Raw genomic sequence first — 18,291 nt, 5'->3', positions numbered from 1 at the left:
ATTTCAGAAATGCACGATGTTAAAGATATACTTAAAGCGAATATAATCGAGGTGAACGATTATAATCCAACAGATTTTAATTCCTATGATTATTAACTTTTATTATTAAGCTAATTAATTAATAATATTTAAATTTTAGAAACCAAAAACAGAAAATTGCACTAAATCTGAACATATGCACGGTAATTCTTCTAAAAAAGTGTATGGAAAATGTGGAAATGCATTCCAAAGTAATAAAATGCTTTTACAGCATATGATAACTAATAGTAATGAATATACATTTGAATGTGAAAAATGTGAAAAATTATTTAAAACAAAGACCATACTAAAAAGGCATATAAAAACTCATAGCGATGTTTGCGACTTTCAATGTGGAAAATGTGGGAAAGCGTTCAAATTTAGATATCTAATTAACAAGCATTTGTTAACTCATAGTGATGTTTGTGATTTTCAGTGTAAAATGTGTGGTAAAGCATTCAAAACCAAAAATTATCTTTTATTGCATATGAAAACTCATAGTGATGCTTATGAATTTGATTGTGAAAAATGTGGAAAAGCATTTAAAAGTAAAAGCAACCTTTCAACTCATATGATTTCTCATAGCAATGTTTATAAATTTGAATGTAAAAAATGTGGAAAGGCATTTAAAACCAGATACGCACTTTTAGGCCATATGATAACTCATAGTGATATTCGTGACTTTGAATGTGATAAATGTGGCAAAGCATTCAAAGCCAAACGTATACTTTTAAGTCATATTATAGCTCATAGCGATGTTTATGAATTTAAATGTGAAATATGTGGAAAAGCATATAAAACTAATTCTTCACTTTCACAGCATATGATAACTCATAGCGATATTTGTGACTTTGAATGTGACAAATGTGGCAAAGCATTCAAAGCCAAACGTATACTTTCAAAGCATATGATAACTCATAGCGATGTTTATGATTTTAAATGTGAAATATGTGGAAAAGCATTCAAAACTAAAGCTTCCCTTTCAAAGCATATGATAACTCATAGAGATGTTTTCATGACTTAATATATTAAAATGGAGAAAAAGCGTTCAGAAGTAAAAAAGCCATATGATAATGCAAACTGCTAAACTGCTTCTCAGAAAACGATGACTTGCTGAAGGAAATCTCGATGAACCATATAAATCTGAGTTTTGGTTCTAAAAATCCAGATGCTAGAAATAACAGAGATATTTTATGAATTAATTGTAGAGGTAATATAAATAAAATATAACTAAAATCTTGTAATAAAAAACGTGTCCTGTATTTGCTTTAGCCTTTATTAAACTGTTCTATATTTTAAACCAATATTTTTTACCATATTCTTCGAGGTCTTTTAATTTGTTTCATTGTATGGTTATTACACATGCCTCAAAATGCGGCAGGGCAAAATCTGTAGCGACCAGCCTAATCCCTCGCATTATTATCATTTAATAAACATACAGTCACAAGTTATAGTTAAAATTTTGGCGAATGTGTTGTGCCATATGGAAATGAGGCACAGTTTAGTCGCAACTGATTTATTTACAAGTAAATGTCATAAAATGAAGCGCCTACCATTGGAAGAAGTCCTTTACTGTTGCCCCAACTCGGTGTTGTTAGCGTAGCTCTAAATTATTCCAAATTAGTTAAAACTGAAACTGGGTTTTCGGTTTATAATTTAGTCAATAATATTCATTTTTTCAATGTCTCAACTCAGAAAAGGGATTTTAATTATAGAAATGCATAATAGTAATACAAAATTATTTTAAGTTGTAGGGAGCCTATTTATATTTATATATTTTCATTTAGATTTTGTTATGGCCAAAACTTGGCGGCACTCTGGTAATACCGGCGTGATGATTTCTCTCGACTGGCAACTTTTGGCGCGCTCGTTGTGGGACCGCGTCCCGTTATTTTTATAAACATGTAATTTAGATACTTCAATAAAAACATTACTGCAGCGGCTCAATCTGTGTCTAATTGCCACCCGTCACTTCCCGTCGGCAAAAAGTTATTTGAATATACGACTACTAATAGCGTACTGTAAAAAAATGACGTAATTCTTTATTAATATATACGAATGATATCACAAAAATAAAAAATAGGCGTCATTGTTTATGCCCGCACACGAGCACATTTCCTACTCAGAACTGATGACATCACACACGCGCGGTTTCTCAAATGTTCACAGTAAAACACAATATATATTTTTACACTTTTTCTTTACAAGTAATTATTTAAAAAAATAAATCGCTCATCATTTCGCTATTGCTATAAATATTATTAAAACTAAAGTTAGTTTATATTAAAATTATTTAACAAAGTAAAAATATTAATTATGCTTGTTAAGTTAAAAAATAATTGAGAAGCTTAAGAATATTCTGCGTTTCGATGTAACTTTCCCAACGGGAAGCAAACAAATATTGACGCATGATTTAATAGTAATTTATTTTGGTTATATGGGACACCATTCCGTTTAATTAGGTTACAATTGTTAACTATCAGAAATTTTTGACTTGGTTGTTCTTTATGGAATGGAATGGAAGATTTTGAAGATTCTTAAACATCTATTGATCCTGGGGAAAACATTGTTTAAAAATAATATGGAATATAAAGTAAAGGTTAGCATAATTAAAACAAATCGTTTGACACCTGACGTTTGATGATCAGACTTTTATTTTTAATTTAATTTAGATTACACATAAGTAATAAATAATATTATCTAAATACGATTAAATTATATAAATTAAACATTTATTTTTTTCATACATAACATATATATCTTCAATTTATAGTCGTATCTAGGTATTAAATTTAATTTGGCAGCACTATTGGAAAAATATTACTATTATTAAATATTGTAACTGTTAACAATCGATACATTGTTATAACACAATTAGACAATTTATACTTTACGTAATAAAATATATATTTATGATGATAACGACATCATTTTTTCCTTTCATCTAAAGATAACACTATTATGTTTTTATCGACGAAACGAAAATATTTGTGAACGACGTGCTTTTTTCGTCCTAATCGGAACTATAGTATTTGATTGAATCATATCGGATCGTATTTTATAGAATATAGGTTTCGTTCCGATTAGCAAACGTCCGAATCGTTCACAGCACGTATGGTATAAAAGCTACAATGTCCGATGTAAAAACACGAAATCAATTTTCAGGTAACAAAGTGATGATTATACACATTACATACATTATTATTTATCCGTTACTAATAAACGTTATCTATGTTTGTTTATACTTTCAAATTCTTTGGCTAGACACAAATTTTCTACTATTAAGGAAGCTCGTAGAATGTAATAACTAAACTTTATGTTCACAATCGGATTATTTTTTTGACCCTGGTGACCATCTAAAGCGATCGAGTATTAAATGAAGTGAGGCTTTCTTTTTATCTTTTCATTTAAACATACAAATTAAATACTAAAACTACACAATAAGTATTAGTTAACGTATAAATATATTATTAAATATATATAGAATAAGAAAAACGCGCTAAAACCCTATGAAGAAAAAATTCACAAGCGTTATTAGTTATCATAGTAACCCAGAAGCTATGCATGTATTAAATAGTTTATTGTGTTTTATATTTAGTCATGTAATCAACGAGTATATTGTATATATATGTAAATAGTCTGTAGCGATTTGAAGGCATTTCAGATAACCAGATCCAGCGCTTAAGTTTTGCAGCTGAGCATGCTTGACCAACTGACAGATTAACTCTTTTACGCTTTTTTATCTTCTATTCTTCTATAATTTTAAAATCAACTTGAGCGCAATAGAGTTAATTTTGTGACACTTTTATTTTATTTTTGCCACAAAGATAAAATTACACAATGTAAAATCAGTTTTTTCATACAAGCTTCAGATGATTCATTTTATTATATATTTTGGTAAAATTAATAATTCTTCAATGCTCAAGCTTTGATAAAATATCCAATAAACATTTATATGATTTATTAAAATAAACATAATGCACATTTAATTATTTTAAAACTGATTTTTGGGATTTAAATTTTTTTTAAATCTATTTTCACATAAAATATTTTTTCAATACTTTTGCTTAGACATTAAAATAAACATTTTTATGAAACATTAAAAAAACATAATACATATTTTTGGGGTCTAATTAAAATTTGTTTTCACACACAAAATTTTTGAGACACTATATTTCAGGATGATTAATATTGTTTTAAATATTTCTGCATAAATAAAACATTTTTTGAACCATTGTGATAAGTAAAGTACATTTTTAATGAATTTAAAATTGGGTTTTAGGGTTCTTAATAAAAAAAATATTAGAAATTTTTCGAGTAATAGATAATAAAAAATTCTGCGTAAAAACAGCTCAATGTAAAGAAAATAATTATTATTTTAGTAGTATTTTTTTTTTTAATTATAGTATTTTTAATTTTATAATTAAGTTATATCGCTCGAATTATACTTTCATAGCTTCAAATAATAAATTATCTTAGTGTATAGATACGCGCTGATATCAAATATGTTATATCATTACAATAATAGTAACACACACTAGTTGCATGAATTATGTAATCATTTTTAACAAAAACAACTAAACATGCCAGAAATAATGATATTTCTATTTTTTTTTGTATAAAAATAATACCATTAATTTACAAAAAACTTTGTAATCAAGTTCAATAATAATAAAATAATGTAAATAACTATATGTCGCAACTATCTGTAAATTAGTATAAGAACGACTACAGCTAAAAAATTATGTAACATGTCATGAAAATATAAAAATAAAATAATTTAAATCCCAATAGTCAAAATGTATATTAATATAAATATAAACTCATTGAGTATTTTAGCAAAACTGTTTGTCATATTGAAAAAAAATACGATTCAGAGTATTTTTATTATCTTTATGGCAAAACCTCGTTGTTCAGTGTAATTATAATAGTCAAACTGCACGCAGATATTCGGTTATAATAATTTAAATACAATAATAATACAACAGGCACATTATTTAACGTCCAGTATAAACTATTTTAATTTAAAAACTTTGCACTGTAATATTGTATTGTATATCTTTAACTATTATTACGTATAAAACTAACTTTCGAAATATTAAGCACGTGATAATTTTAGACACAATTAGATTTCCAAAGATATCTAGAACGAAATATGTAACAATGTTTTGTGAATGGAATGAGAGAAGCTTTTTATTATATACGTAAGCGATTTTTATTATAATTTAGCACCAGCTTCGAATGATAAACTTCTTTATTTTTGTAACAAATGTTGTCATAAGAAAGTCAATACAATAGTGATCAGTGACTGCGTATTTATGGATTGAGAGATCAGTAGTTTTCATAGTAATGATACACAACTATTGATCTCTTATGTTACGTATTACAATTATGGTGCCATATGTTTTTAAATATGTATTAAAAAAGTGCATTAATGAATAAAATGTAGTACAAAAATACATATTGATTCAAGGGATGATGATGTAACACAAATTAAAATAATACCTATAAAACTACATAACAATGTATAAATCATTTAGATTCGTAAGATATGTTAAAATTTGTTTGATTTATGATATGTTAACTATTATTATGAAGCAAGCGATATAAAAAGGGCATAAGCAGTTGCGTCGTGAAAGTATAATATATACACACATATATAAATATATATATATATATTTTTTTTAATTTCGGGATTCATCGCGATTTTTTCTTACTTGTATTCTATATTTCAGCCGTGATTTTTCGGCCATGATCACGAATTATTTGCAACTCAATTAGTTAGAATTAGTTGCAAATAATTCGTGATCATGGCCGGAAAATCACGGCCGAAATATTATATGAAAATCGCGATGAATCCCGAGATTTCAATATATATATATATATATATATATATATATATATATATATATATATATATATATATATATATATATATATATATATATATATATATATATATATATATATATATATATATATTATAAATATAATATTAAGAAATTCAAAAAAGTCTTTTCCTTCAAAGGGATGATTCGCTTAATCGCTAATTTAATCACTTTTCTTTCAATTTGTTAAGTATAAAAATTGTCTAGCGATTTGCCCTCGACAACACTAAATTATCCTTTAATTTATTACATGTATAAACTCTATAAATTATATATTTTCAACCTCATGAATTCTAACGAGCACACAATAACCTATTAGATAATTATATAATAATTAAGTCATAACATTACGAGCTAACATATTTAAGCTTGATGGCGTTAGCGACATATTTTATAAATTCGTAACATATTATTTTGGTGTTATCATAATTTTTTCCTCTTCGACATTTGAATGGGTAACGATCAACTTTTCATAATGCTTTTTCTCGTAGTTTTTCATCGAGAATGCTTGCATTTTTCATTTTTCCATTTATAACGTGCTGCACGGTGGAGTTAAAAGTTATAACGCGAGACTAAGCTCAACGATATATGTAAATATACATATTTTAATGTAAATATTTCAACCTGATTAACATCACAGAAATGTCTTATTTAATTATCATTACATATCTATTTTGTCGTTCTAATAAAATCATTTCAAATGACCGGTAACAATAGATAAAATATATATTTGGCTCTAAATATGAGAATATAAATCTGATTGTACTAAGTACTGTTGCGATAAAAATCATACCAATGTGGAATTTTTTATCTACGAACTATTTTTACAAAACACAAACGAAAAAATAGCCTATTCTTTTCAAAAATATATATGCGGAACGTTCAGAACTTTCTGCATTTATTTTTTTATTAAGAGGTATACAATCTCATAATATGCTAATTGTATTGTCGCAGCGATTTGTAGTTAAATTGTATTATAATAAATAGTTATTATATTATATTTTTGTTTAAAATGAGTGCAAAATTCTACTACATTTTACCTATCCGGGGAGTTGAATAAGATTGCTTTTAGTATACATACGAGGGTGAGTCAAATGTGATCATTAAAAACAATTGTTTAATTAACTTGTAAATTTGTAGCAGTGTTATATATATATTTTGAAGATAAGTCAAAAGGTGAGAGTGAAGATTGGGTATGAACCACGAAGGCACAGTAGTAGTAGCATCAAATTGTCGCTGCAATTTCAATGTGCATCAGAGTAGAGAAGCACGTTTATTGAGTTGCTAATATCTAAATCGTGTTAAAATTCATCATTAAATAAGAATTTAGTATGGTGATGCACGTATGTTACTCTAGAAAGTGTACTTGTGGACTATCTATCCATTTGACTCAACCTTATACGACTGAAATTGCTTGTGTTTTTGCATAAAATCATTTTACAAAACAATACATTAATGGTTTTCCTAAACCCAAAAAAAGCAAAATTACATATAATTAAATGTGCTGGAATGCAAGCGTGTGTCAAGCATTGTGAGGAAAAGTTGTTAATTCAAAGATGATTGTCAGTCTCTTACCCAATAACCGAAATATTTATCAAACCAGTGTTGTTTCTTTCGCGATTCATATTACACATATTCACACATCGTTCCTTACTTACTTTACAATAATATAAACATTAATCATACCAATAGTTATTACACACATCGATTAATAATATATAATAATATTACAAGAAAATAAACACAAATTAAAATATTAGGCCATGATCACTCTCATTTAAGCTCATGGTTGATTCATTAATAAATAATAGTTTCACAGCCTCATTTATCAATACAAATAAATCATATGATAAATAAGAAGTTACGTGTTTCATATTGTAGCTATTATTGCTAACTTGAATGTCTCGAACTGAGTCTTATTATACTGAAAAATTATAATTATGGAAATTATCATATAAACATAGTGATCTTTTGTGCTTATAATGTACAAAAATCAACAATATATATAATAATATATTTATATAATATACATTGTTTAATAATTAAAACACACTTTTTTTTTAAATAATCGTATCAATTACCAGCTTCATAGGAATTCTTCATTTAGAGTTATTATAATTATTGCCTTCACAAAATTTTAACTTAACTTATAACAAATTATGTTATAGAAAAATTTATAAAATATGAAAAAATCGCTTAAATAATTTATAACGTTTTGATTATGATTTTTATATCATTAAAAAATTACAATTATTCACAATTCTCTTCTAAAAACACACGTATTATCCTTAACATTCTAGAGAGCCACGTATATTCATAGTTAAGTAGCGTTGATAAGTTTTAATAATTTCAAAGAGTATTGAAGATAAGAAAAAAATCTTTAAAAAACTATATACAATTTAAATATTATATTAATCGTTAGTAGTTTTATTTTCAATATAAACTATTTTGATGATACATTCATAGTATAAAATTAGAGTTGGCATCGTTTCACATTTATACAAAATGATATTGAATAAATCATAGTGGTGCAGATTATTGTTTATTGATGATATATTTACTTATTATCAGTTTGATTCGTGTTCTTCCGTCTAACCCAGCGGTTTCCAACCTTTTTGTTACTACGCCTCCCCAAAAAAAAAAAAATTTTTCGCGCCTCCCTTACCTTTTATTTTTTTAATAGATTAAATAATATAGACACGTTTTAAATAATAAAAACTTTATTACAAAAATAAACTGAAAACCACAATTAACAGAATAATAACAAGGTTTAGTTATAACATACACATACGTGTATATTTATTTTTATATATAAGTTTTTTTAAACAATTAAACCAACTACATCTATCGCATAAAAATTTAATGCGACGGTTGTTGTTGTTTATTAGCACAAAGCTTATCAAATCTTGGGGGCAATGTGGAGAGTGCCACTCGTATCTCTTTTTCGACTACTAACCTGTTGCGATATTTAGTTTTCATTGCAGCCAGTGCCGAAAAGCCCGTTTCGCATAAATACGACGTTACAAACGGTAGAAGCACTTGCATTGCTTTGCAATACAAAGATTCATACTCTCCTTTAAGATTCATCCAAAATTGAATTAAGGTTTCATTTTGAAACTTTTGTTTTAGTAGGCTATCGCATGATAATTCTATAAGTTTTTCCTTTTCAATGGTTGTCAGCTCAAATTTGTGGTTTTCATCGTCGATAAATGGATTCTGTACCCACAAAAACTTTGAGAAATCAAGGTCTTTAAAATAATTTGAAAAATGCAGCACTAGACCATCCAAGTGTTCAATAAAAAGATTCTTGCTTGTTTCAATATTGACTGTGGCCCAGAAATCTTTTGACAGTGAAAACATGTCCAACTCATTCTTTTGTAAATTTGACTTCCATAACTTCAACTTTTTAATGAAAGCTTTTACTTTGTCTTTTTGAACAAGTGGATGCATTTGTGATCCCTGCATTGATTTATTCAAACTGCTCAATTTTTCAAAAATTTCAACTAAATAGGCAAGTTTAACAAGGAAATTATCGTTCGTCCACAAATGTGCCTCTTCGTGGTGATTTTCTTCGAGAAAGGCTGCTATTTCTTCTTTGAGTTCAAATACCCTTTGAATCGCTTTTGCACGAGATAGCCAGCGAACTTCACAATAATACAGAAGTGAGGTATAATTAGCTTCCATATCTACACACAACTTTGCAAACAGCCTAGATCTCAAAGGACTGTTCTTAATGTAGTTTATAATTTTTATAATTTTTGTAAAAATGTTGTTAAGTTCCACGCTCATATTTTTTGACACTAGAGCTGCTCTGTGAAGCATACAGTGCGTCCAGATAGCATGTGGTGCTTTCTTTTTAACTAATGCTTGAAGACCTGCTTTGTGTCCGGACATTGAGTGAGCTCCGTCAGTACACAGTCCAATACAATTACTCCACGTTATGTCGTTTTCTTTAAAAAAACTGTCCATTATATTAAAAATTTCAATGGATGTGGTCTTTCCAGGAATGGGTTTGCAAAATAATATATCTTCTAATATATTATTTTCCACAACATATCGAACATATGCAATTAAATGGGCATCTTTAGCTATATCAGTTGCGTCATCTACTTGTATGGCGAATTTCCAAGTACGCAGCCGAGAAACTAATTGATCGCAAATATCTTCAGATATATCATTGATTCTTCTTCCGACTGTATTATCAGCAAGCGGAATTTGTTGCAACTGTTTTGCATATGATTCGCCGAACATTATTCGAACCATATCAATAGCTGCTGGTAAAATTAGAGTTTCTCCTATTGTATGTGGTTTCTTACATTTTGCGATTCGGTAAGAGACATGGTACGAAGCCAATAATGCATTTGGTGATACAGAAAGAATATTTTTGAACGTTTGCTTTTGATTATTAAGCTCATCCAATTTTCTTTCAAAATATTCTATGGACTTATTAACGTATTCAGAATGTAGAGTTTCATGGTGCCGTTTTAATTTGACTGGTCTCATACTATCTGAAGCCAAAACTTTCGAACACAACAAACACATTGGTTTTTCCAAGCCATCTATAATGACACTAGTGAATCCTAATGATAAATAGGATGAACTGTATTGTCTTTTCTTGGGAGCTTTACTTCCTTGTACTTTTTTGATTTTATTCCCACTAGTATCAGCATCAGTATCTTCATTATTGTTGACTTTTCTCTTGTAACCACTCAAAAATTTATCCATTCGTCTAAAAAATATGTTATTGATATAAATTAAAATCAATGATGATAAAAAAAAATGAAGTTTAAAATATACTAACGATTATTTTCAAGAAGAAATCACGTCAGAAACAATTAAAAAAAACAATATCACGCCCTGCCGACACGCTTCAGTTGACACGAGTAACATTTAAATTTGAGGTTATTGTTTTATGCAACTAGCGGTCGTTTTGTGTATTACCGAAACAGAGCGTTTGCAAACGCGCCATTTTTAAATTTCTCCGCTCCAGATATTTTTTTTAATAGGAATTAAATATATGTAACTGTAAAAAAATGAACATTCATGCACTGAATTTTCACTGTTACGTTAATATATCAAGTTTTATTAATTTGTATATATTATGGAATAAAAAATAATTCATTAAAAAATGTTGGCGCCTCCCCTGGCAATAGTCCGCGCCTCCCCTGGGAGGCGCGCCTCCCAGGTTGGAAACCGCTGGTCTAACCAATCCTTAAGTTACACTCTGCTTAATCGATTTAAATTATATATTTCAATCCTTAATCCACATTGGCCCATATTATATACCCATCATCAATCCAGATACTTATCTATATCATAAAACTTTATTGAATAATATAGGAAATTATATATATATATATGTTTAAGTCGAACAAATTTATCTCAATTTTTTTATACAAAATCAATAATAGTAAGAATTATACGCTTTGGTTTTTATAAAATGTAATACATTCTTAGATTAACCAGAGTATATATTATTACATTTTTAAGACAAGCATAATGATCAACACAAAATGCTTTAAATTCGGAACAAATTATATTATACTTTCTAGCCAATTTAAGTATACCTTTCTTGACGATCATTCCAAGCCCGTCGAACGTTTCTATCTATGCAGTACTACACCTAATACAAATATAAACGCTTCTGATTCTATTGAAATTATACAATAATCATAAATCACAACATTGGAGTTGAATATCTTCAAGTCTCATGAGACGGCGTCCGAGTTCGGGGACTCGTACTCTCTTTTTGGGTGTGGGGATCCAGTTTAACTGGGGGCGCGCTTAGAAGAGGAGGAAGCTGACCCTGGTCCGCCGGGAGTCGCCCTTGCCCCGGCGGCCCATGCCGAATTGTCACATGCTCGTGTCTGGCCCTGACCCCCCTGCCTTGCTGTCGACTCCGCCACCAGCGCTGCCTTCGTCGTCCCTTCCGCCGGCTCCTGGACCTCCTGCTCCTCGACCTGACAGACCGCTGAAGTCAAGTTTGTACTGTAAAGGTAATAAGCAAACATTAGAGAGCAGAACAGATTTAATGAAATGCTTTGAATTAATACATGAAAACACAAAGGCAAGAACATATTAATTGGTTATAACAAGTCTGGAGTTATGGAGTTGATATAATCTCTAATGGCAGTAGCATGGTTGTTAAAAATGTTATTCAGTAAGAAATTGTCAAAATGCTTAAGCAAGTTATACTTTGGTGAGTATAGTGATTTCAACAATAGCGTTTTGAAAGCTTAACAAAACATTAGTGAAATCAGCATTTTAGACAACATTTGAAAGCCATTAATTACTACAAAAACTCCTTTAACCAATTTCTTTATATGTTTCGAGATGCATAGAAGAAATACTAATGATATCGCATCGAACAATCATTGCTAATTATCGGACGATCATCCAACATTGAGTTTTCATGAAGGTTAATATTTCACAGATGGATGAGTCAGAGGTAGAACCAATGTAAGACTAAAGACAAAAGGGTCTCTGTGCGGAAAGTTACAATAATTTTCAGATTTAATATATCTTTTTAATGCTAATAATCTCAGATGATTTATTTATAAAATATATTTATAGAAGACGTTAATTATTGTTGAGTATCAGGCGCGTGTTCAACAATAATTAATAAATAAGGGCGTGCGGAACGTATCCAACGTACGCCCTTATTTCTCATTCACTCTCGTCACTTAGTACGGGAGCGAGCGAAAGGGAAAGTATCTCACAGTACGCGCCTGTATATATAAAATCTACAATGATTTAAGATAGGAAAAAAGTTTATTTTTATAAACATATATGTATAAGTTTTATGCTAAAAACAAAATGTGTTTTTTAACACAAGTAGCAAAATTCAACTGAGTATTAAAAATATATTTAATAAATCACTATTTTTTTATGAAACAATAGTTAAAAATCAAAAATTTTAGATTTTTGTAAAATTGAAAATAATACCCGAATTCGATAGATAGTTTTCTTTTAAAAATGAGAATTTTAATAGGATATTATTTTTATGTAATGATAATAATATTTAACTTTATTTTATGTATTTTTAAAGTATACGTTAATATGTATTTAAGTAAAACTATTCTTTTTCAATCTTTATAATGTTCTTAATTTTTTTTATTATTTTTCATGTATTTAGAATAACTTTTAATACGTAAGATAAATTATAAAACATATTTAAAGCATTTTTATCAAAGATATTAAGAAAAACTTTGGTTCTAACATTATTTCAAAAAAATTCTCGAATTATACAATGAGATGATAATTATTGTTATTCATGTTTTTTTAAAGACATCAAGATTATTAAGACATTTTTTTTTAATTTTAAAAAACATTGAAATAATAAATTTAAATGCTAAAATTTTAGATATGTTCTTCAGCAGCAGAAATAATAAAAAATACATTTTGTACTGATTTAAAGTTTGCAACACATAATTCATTGTCAAAACACGCAAAACTGTTTTTAAAAGAAGCTTTTATACTATGCAGTGATTCGTAGTTTTGTCTTAACTGCCATTAGAGAACAAACTTATAATAGAAATCTAAAGCCAATATCTATACTATATGGAATTGAAATCTTGGGTATAGCTCAAAATTTTACCAATAAAATAATTCAATGGATCTATTTAAATCAAAGGTATCCAGTGTTTAGGTACAAACGAGGAGTATTTTTAGTCGGACGTATTAGTATATAGCAAACGCAAAGCTAAAATATTTACTAAATATAAATAATTCCATATAAATAAGTAGATAGTAAATATCAGGCGCGTACGGTGAGATACACTTTCTTTCGCTCGCTCGCGTGATAAGTGACGAGAGTGAGAGAGATGAGGGCGTGCGTTTCATGCTTTCCACACGCCGACTTCTTCTCACTCACTCTCGTCACTTTACACACGAGCGAGCGAAAGGGAATGTATCTCACCTTACGCGCCTGGTAAATATTAGGTAAATAAAAATAACCTAAATCATCTCTAGCACAGATCTTCGTTTATATCGGTTAATATGTTCTTCTTGCCTTTGAGTTTTATTATTAACAAAAAGCAACTTGGCCTACTCAATATTAATTATTGTAAAAAGCCGTGATTTTGGTGAGAAATCAATAATACATTCTGCTAAAAGTTTAATTTATGTGTTTTTTTGTGCGTTTTGGTATTTTTTTATGATAACATTTTAAATTTAGATTAATAAAAAATATATAAAATAATATCTGAAAGGCAATATTAATATAATATTAACCAAAAGTTCTTAGCATCTCTTATAAATACGGATTATAATTAAATGTTTACTAATTTAAAGGTTTTCAATATATAAGAGGTTTATAATTTTATCGATCACATCAGATTAGATGTTTTTTTCGCAAAACTTTATTAGCGATTAGTTTGATGCTGTAATTAAACATATGTTGAACATAATCATTAAAATTCGATAAAGCACTGCTATACGTCGATTATATTATAATAATTTTGATCTTGAATACAATTAAAAAGTACAGTGAGATTTTGCATTAAAAATAAGATTTCTAGGTTAAAATTATGTGCTGATTCCGTACTATTAATTTTTATTTAATTAAGATTTGATATTTTTTTTAAAACATTTTATAAATACGGTTAATATACTAAAAGATCATTTAAAGCTAAGCTCTAAGCTTAGTATTATAATTATGAATTTTTAAATTAGCTATATAAAAAACTCAGTTTTTTATTATGTAATAATATTAATTCTGAAGTTAATTTTTGATAGTTACTATTATCTGGTTTTAATTATAATATATAATTTATAAATAAAAATATTTAAAAAAAAATTAGTTTATAAGTTTAATCAATTATTAAAAAACATTAATAAGATTAAATATGTTCTGATTATATCCTGATAGAAGAGGATTTTTTGTTTTTTTTCATGGTTTTTGCTATCCCAAAATGTATGCGTTAATTTTATTATAGTTCATTTTAAATTTAATTAAATTCAAGTAGCAAACGTCGATTAGTAGTGAGTTAGAAAGCATTTATAACTTTGGTATGATTCATTCATACTTAAAAAAACATGGAATTTCGTCCTTTTGTCTCTTCGTACTTTCTTAAAATCGACGTGCGCTGATGCTCTACCCAAATTGGCATACGTAAACCAAACTGAAATTTAGAGTACAAATTTTGCATGCAAAATCATAATTAAATAAGACGTCACTGTTTTTTTGGGATAAACCATAATTTATTAAAAAAATAGTAGAGATAAATTAATAGTACCTTATTGGCGCAATCGAAGCACGTGGTCACCACTTTACTGATGACGTTCATCAGATTTTTCGTTTCTTGTATGACGTTATCCACTTTACTAAAAGTCGCCGCTCTGCCGACAGTTGGATCTTTAACTGTGAACTGTAGTTGTTGGACATAAGTGGGAACTTTATCTAAAAGTTCTAGAAGAAGTTTCTTATTGCTTCCGGCGGGTACCTAATATAAAAATAAATAAATAAAATCCATAGGCTTTTCAACAAAATGAATGAGCAACATACTTGATATGAAAACTGTCGGACGACTTTGTACAATCTGTTGGCTTCTTCAGCAAAATATTCAGCTTGAGTGAACAAATCCTGTGTCGTCTTTAGCTGTCCTTCTCCTTTAGTGAATTGATACATTGAAAAGGCCATAGAAGACATGTTCTTTGCTCTATAAAATAATATAAATATTAGTAATTTAGCTTTTACAAATTTATAATTAAACAACAGTGGTGGAACTACGAAGTTAATATTTAAATGAATCGAAAAATGTGTCAAAATGCGACAAAATTAATAATCAGGTTAAAAAATTATAACTTATTTTTTACTATTGATAAAAACTAAATCTAATAAGTGTATAGCTACTTTGATATCCGTTGCGTGCAGCACTGCCTACGAGTCCAACCCTATGGGCGGGCACCCAGCTTGTGACGGCCGGATGAGCGAGACACACCCACCGTAGTACTACATATTTTATCGGAATTCCATTAGACGTGCTCTCGTTGGCATTGCTTTGCACTGCGTGTATTGCGTATCATCCTTGTCACAACACCACCCCCCTGATATTCGAGGAATGTATATGTTGCCTCAGTCGCAGCCTTGGCCCTCAGTTACCCTCAGGGCTGATTAGTAGTGCCTCGCGCTCTACCTCGGACGGCCAGCCCGAGAGGTCACTTCCCCTCAAGGGTTTGGGTTTTAACCTCATGAGAGGTCCCTCGCTTTCCCACACTATAATTGGCGAACTCCAGAGTGTGGTCAACTGGCGCCGACTAAATTACTAGTATCTAATAAATCTAATAAATATGAATGCAAATTATAATGTAGACTTCTATGGCTTGTGTGAGTTCCGCCACTGCTAATATCAAACCTTTTGACTATATCATTATTTTCTTCTAAAGCAGATCCACTTTCTTGCCATTTATCAGTCTCAGCGTCCATCTCAGAAGACATCATTTTCATCTCCAATCCAGATTTGGCTATTTTGGCTTGTTCTTCCGAATCTAATCTAACTGCTTTCAACGGTTTACTCGTTGTTCCGTGCTTCTGTATGTGTAATTATAAATATTAAACAAAACTGCTTCAAGATGAGCATATAAAGAATTGATTCAACTCACCCCTGGTCTTGGTAACGACATATACACTTGCTTTTCAGGCTTTCCCTGCGCTAATTCCAAAACGTCTTTAGCGACGGATGTGACGTCGGATAAAAGCCACTGCCACATATCTGCGAAGACTTCTAGATTTTCCTTAGCTATCTTACTAGACGGGTAAAGGCTTAGGGTCTTCGCCGCTGTCACTACTTGAGGACCGTATATCCTTAGGTTGATCTCGGTGAATTTGGCCATCACTTGTAAAGTCTCCGATAAGGCAATATGTCTTAAGAGCTTACATACCTGAAAGGTTGGAAAATGATTAGATGCTCTTTCTTGAGGCATTTTAGTTGAGGTGTAAACATACTTCTAAAATATGATCAATGTGTTCGAGTAAGGCATCGGCATGAGGGTTTAGTCTGGCTGGCGATAGGGGATGAGAGAGGGCTCTAGCGGCTGCACCAGCTGCTGCAGCAGCAGCTCCTAACTCAGCTGCTTGCCCTCTAGTCGCTTCCACCAAACCGGCCCATAAAGCGCGAGCTGCTTCTAAAGCACCCGCTGATGCCACGTCCAGTTCAGCCTCCATTTCTGCCATATAATCGATGCCTTCGTGCATCGCATCATCCTAGAATTCAAGCAAAAATTATACATGATCACAAATAAATCGTAATTCAGTACCGCTTACCATATTAACAGCTACCCTAAGAAGTTGATTCAGTTCGAGCTTCGTTCGATCGCACAACAAAAGTATATTCTGCCTATAATTGTGACCAGTGTAAGCTGAGTCAGTAAAATCTTGAGTTCTCTCGATCAGCTGATCGAGAGCTCTAGATAGAGCCTCTCTCTGTAATGGTCCTGCATGCGATGTTCTCGCTCTCGACACCAAATGTCCTAATCTTCTGAGAGCCCCACACACAGTGCCTCTCTCGCCTACACTACCCAAATTAATCCCTTCCTCGCAATCCCAAGCCTGAAATTTAATTAAAAATATCAAAGCTAAGCCAAAGAAATATATGGGATGAAATAAGTACCTGCGATCTCGGCGATAGCGATGCTTGACAGTCTAAAACGCCGTCTTTCACTACATAATGTATAAGATCCATAGCTCTTCTCATCTGACAAAAAACAGTATCTCTGTTCTCTCTTGCAGATGGGCAGTCGGGATGCCTCAAACATGCCTTAAAATAAATCACATCAGCATTTATATAAATCATACACATACTTGTACATTGAGGCCATCCTAATAAATATAGTTTTAAAATTTAATTCCAGATGCAACTTATTTATTTTAATCAACTATAGACATCAGTAAATGGTCTAAAACTGTAAAAAAACAATTCATTCGGCATAATTCGTGACCAAATAATTGCGGTAATAATTGGAAATATTGTACGGACCACCTAATAGAACATCCGTTATTAATTAATGAGTTCCTCCGAAAAAAACTACTCTTTATTTGGAAAGAACGCGCGCTAGACAATATGTTATACCCTGCGCACATTACTTTTGTTCTTGAACATTTTTGGTTACCAATCGTCTGAGTGACCGTTTCTCTTAAGGCGTGACCGCATTTCAAGTGTGTCCAAGAATGTATGCAATTGGCTTGCAAACATCCTTATCTGTGATTCGCTAGAGCTGTCTTGAACCAGCATTATAAAATAAGTGACACTTGATCACAGAAGGATCAACATGAAAGACATCAGCGGATCATCCAGAGAGCAGCGCAAGAACATATCACGACTATTTGATTAAATTAAAATATTTTGTAATGCTCATAATTGTCTTGATTATTGCTTTAAGTGAGTAA

General features: G+C 30.1%; 2 protein-coding genes across 4 annotated transcripts in view; one reads left to right on the top strand and one right to left on the bottom strand.

Annotated features, from left to right (window-relative positions):
• LOC148238572 (uncharacterized) overlaps positions 1-1,318 on the top strand; it is a 31,491-nt gene extending 30,173 nt beyond the window's left edge. Inside the window, exons 4-6 of one of the 2 annotated variants that reach the window (XM_088195553.1) lie at positions 8-51; positions 140-380; positions 455-1,318. In XM_088195553.1, the coding sequence (XP_088051679.1) occupies positions 8-51; positions 140-380; positions 455-459 (290 nt within the window). In that variant the 3' untranslated portion in view covers positions 460-1,318. Of the gene's footprint in view, positions 1-7; positions 52-139 lie in introns of both variants that reach the window. The other variant, XM_088195545.1, reaches the window with a different exon arrangement.
• Positions 1,319-11,111: 9,793 nt separating this feature from the next.
• The window catches only part of alpha-Catr (alpha-catenin related), a 185,717-nt gene continuing 178,537 nt past the window's right edge, over positions 11,112-18,291 (bottom strand). Inside the window, exons 5-13 of one of the 2 annotated variants that reach the window (XM_088190173.1) lie at positions 17,516-17,662; positions 17,170-17,454; positions 16,852-17,109; positions 16,509-16,787; positions 16,262-16,437; positions 15,412-15,565; positions 15,143-15,349; positions 14,933-15,028; positions 11,759-11,894 (exon numbers count right to left, since the gene is read on the bottom strand). In XM_088190173.1, coding sequence (XP_088046299.1) covers positions 14,933-15,028; positions 15,143-15,349; positions 15,412-15,565; positions 16,262-16,437; positions 16,509-16,787; positions 16,852-17,109; positions 17,170-17,454; positions 17,516-17,662 — 1,602 coding nt within the window. In that variant the 3' untranslated portion in view covers positions 11,759-11,894. Of the gene's footprint in view, positions 11,895-14,932; positions 15,029-15,142; positions 15,350-15,411; positions 15,566-16,261; positions 16,438-16,508; positions 16,788-16,851; positions 17,110-17,169; positions 17,455-17,515; positions 17,663-18,291 lie in introns of both variants that reach the window. The other variant, XM_088190162.1, reaches the window with a different exon arrangement.

Source organism: Plectrocnemia conspersa, unplaced genomic scaffold, assembly GCF_051122295.1.
Source record: "Plectrocnemia conspersa isolate PC_06_02 unplaced genomic scaffold, ASM5112229v1 ptg000001l, whole genome shotgun sequence".
In the NCBI taxonomy this organism is placed as follows: domain Eukaryota; kingdom Metazoa; phylum Arthropoda; class Insecta; order Trichoptera; family Polycentropodidae; genus Plectrocnemia; species Plectrocnemia conspersa.
Note: the sequence above shows the minus strand (reverse complement) of the source record. Positions and strands in the feature narration are given on the sequence as shown.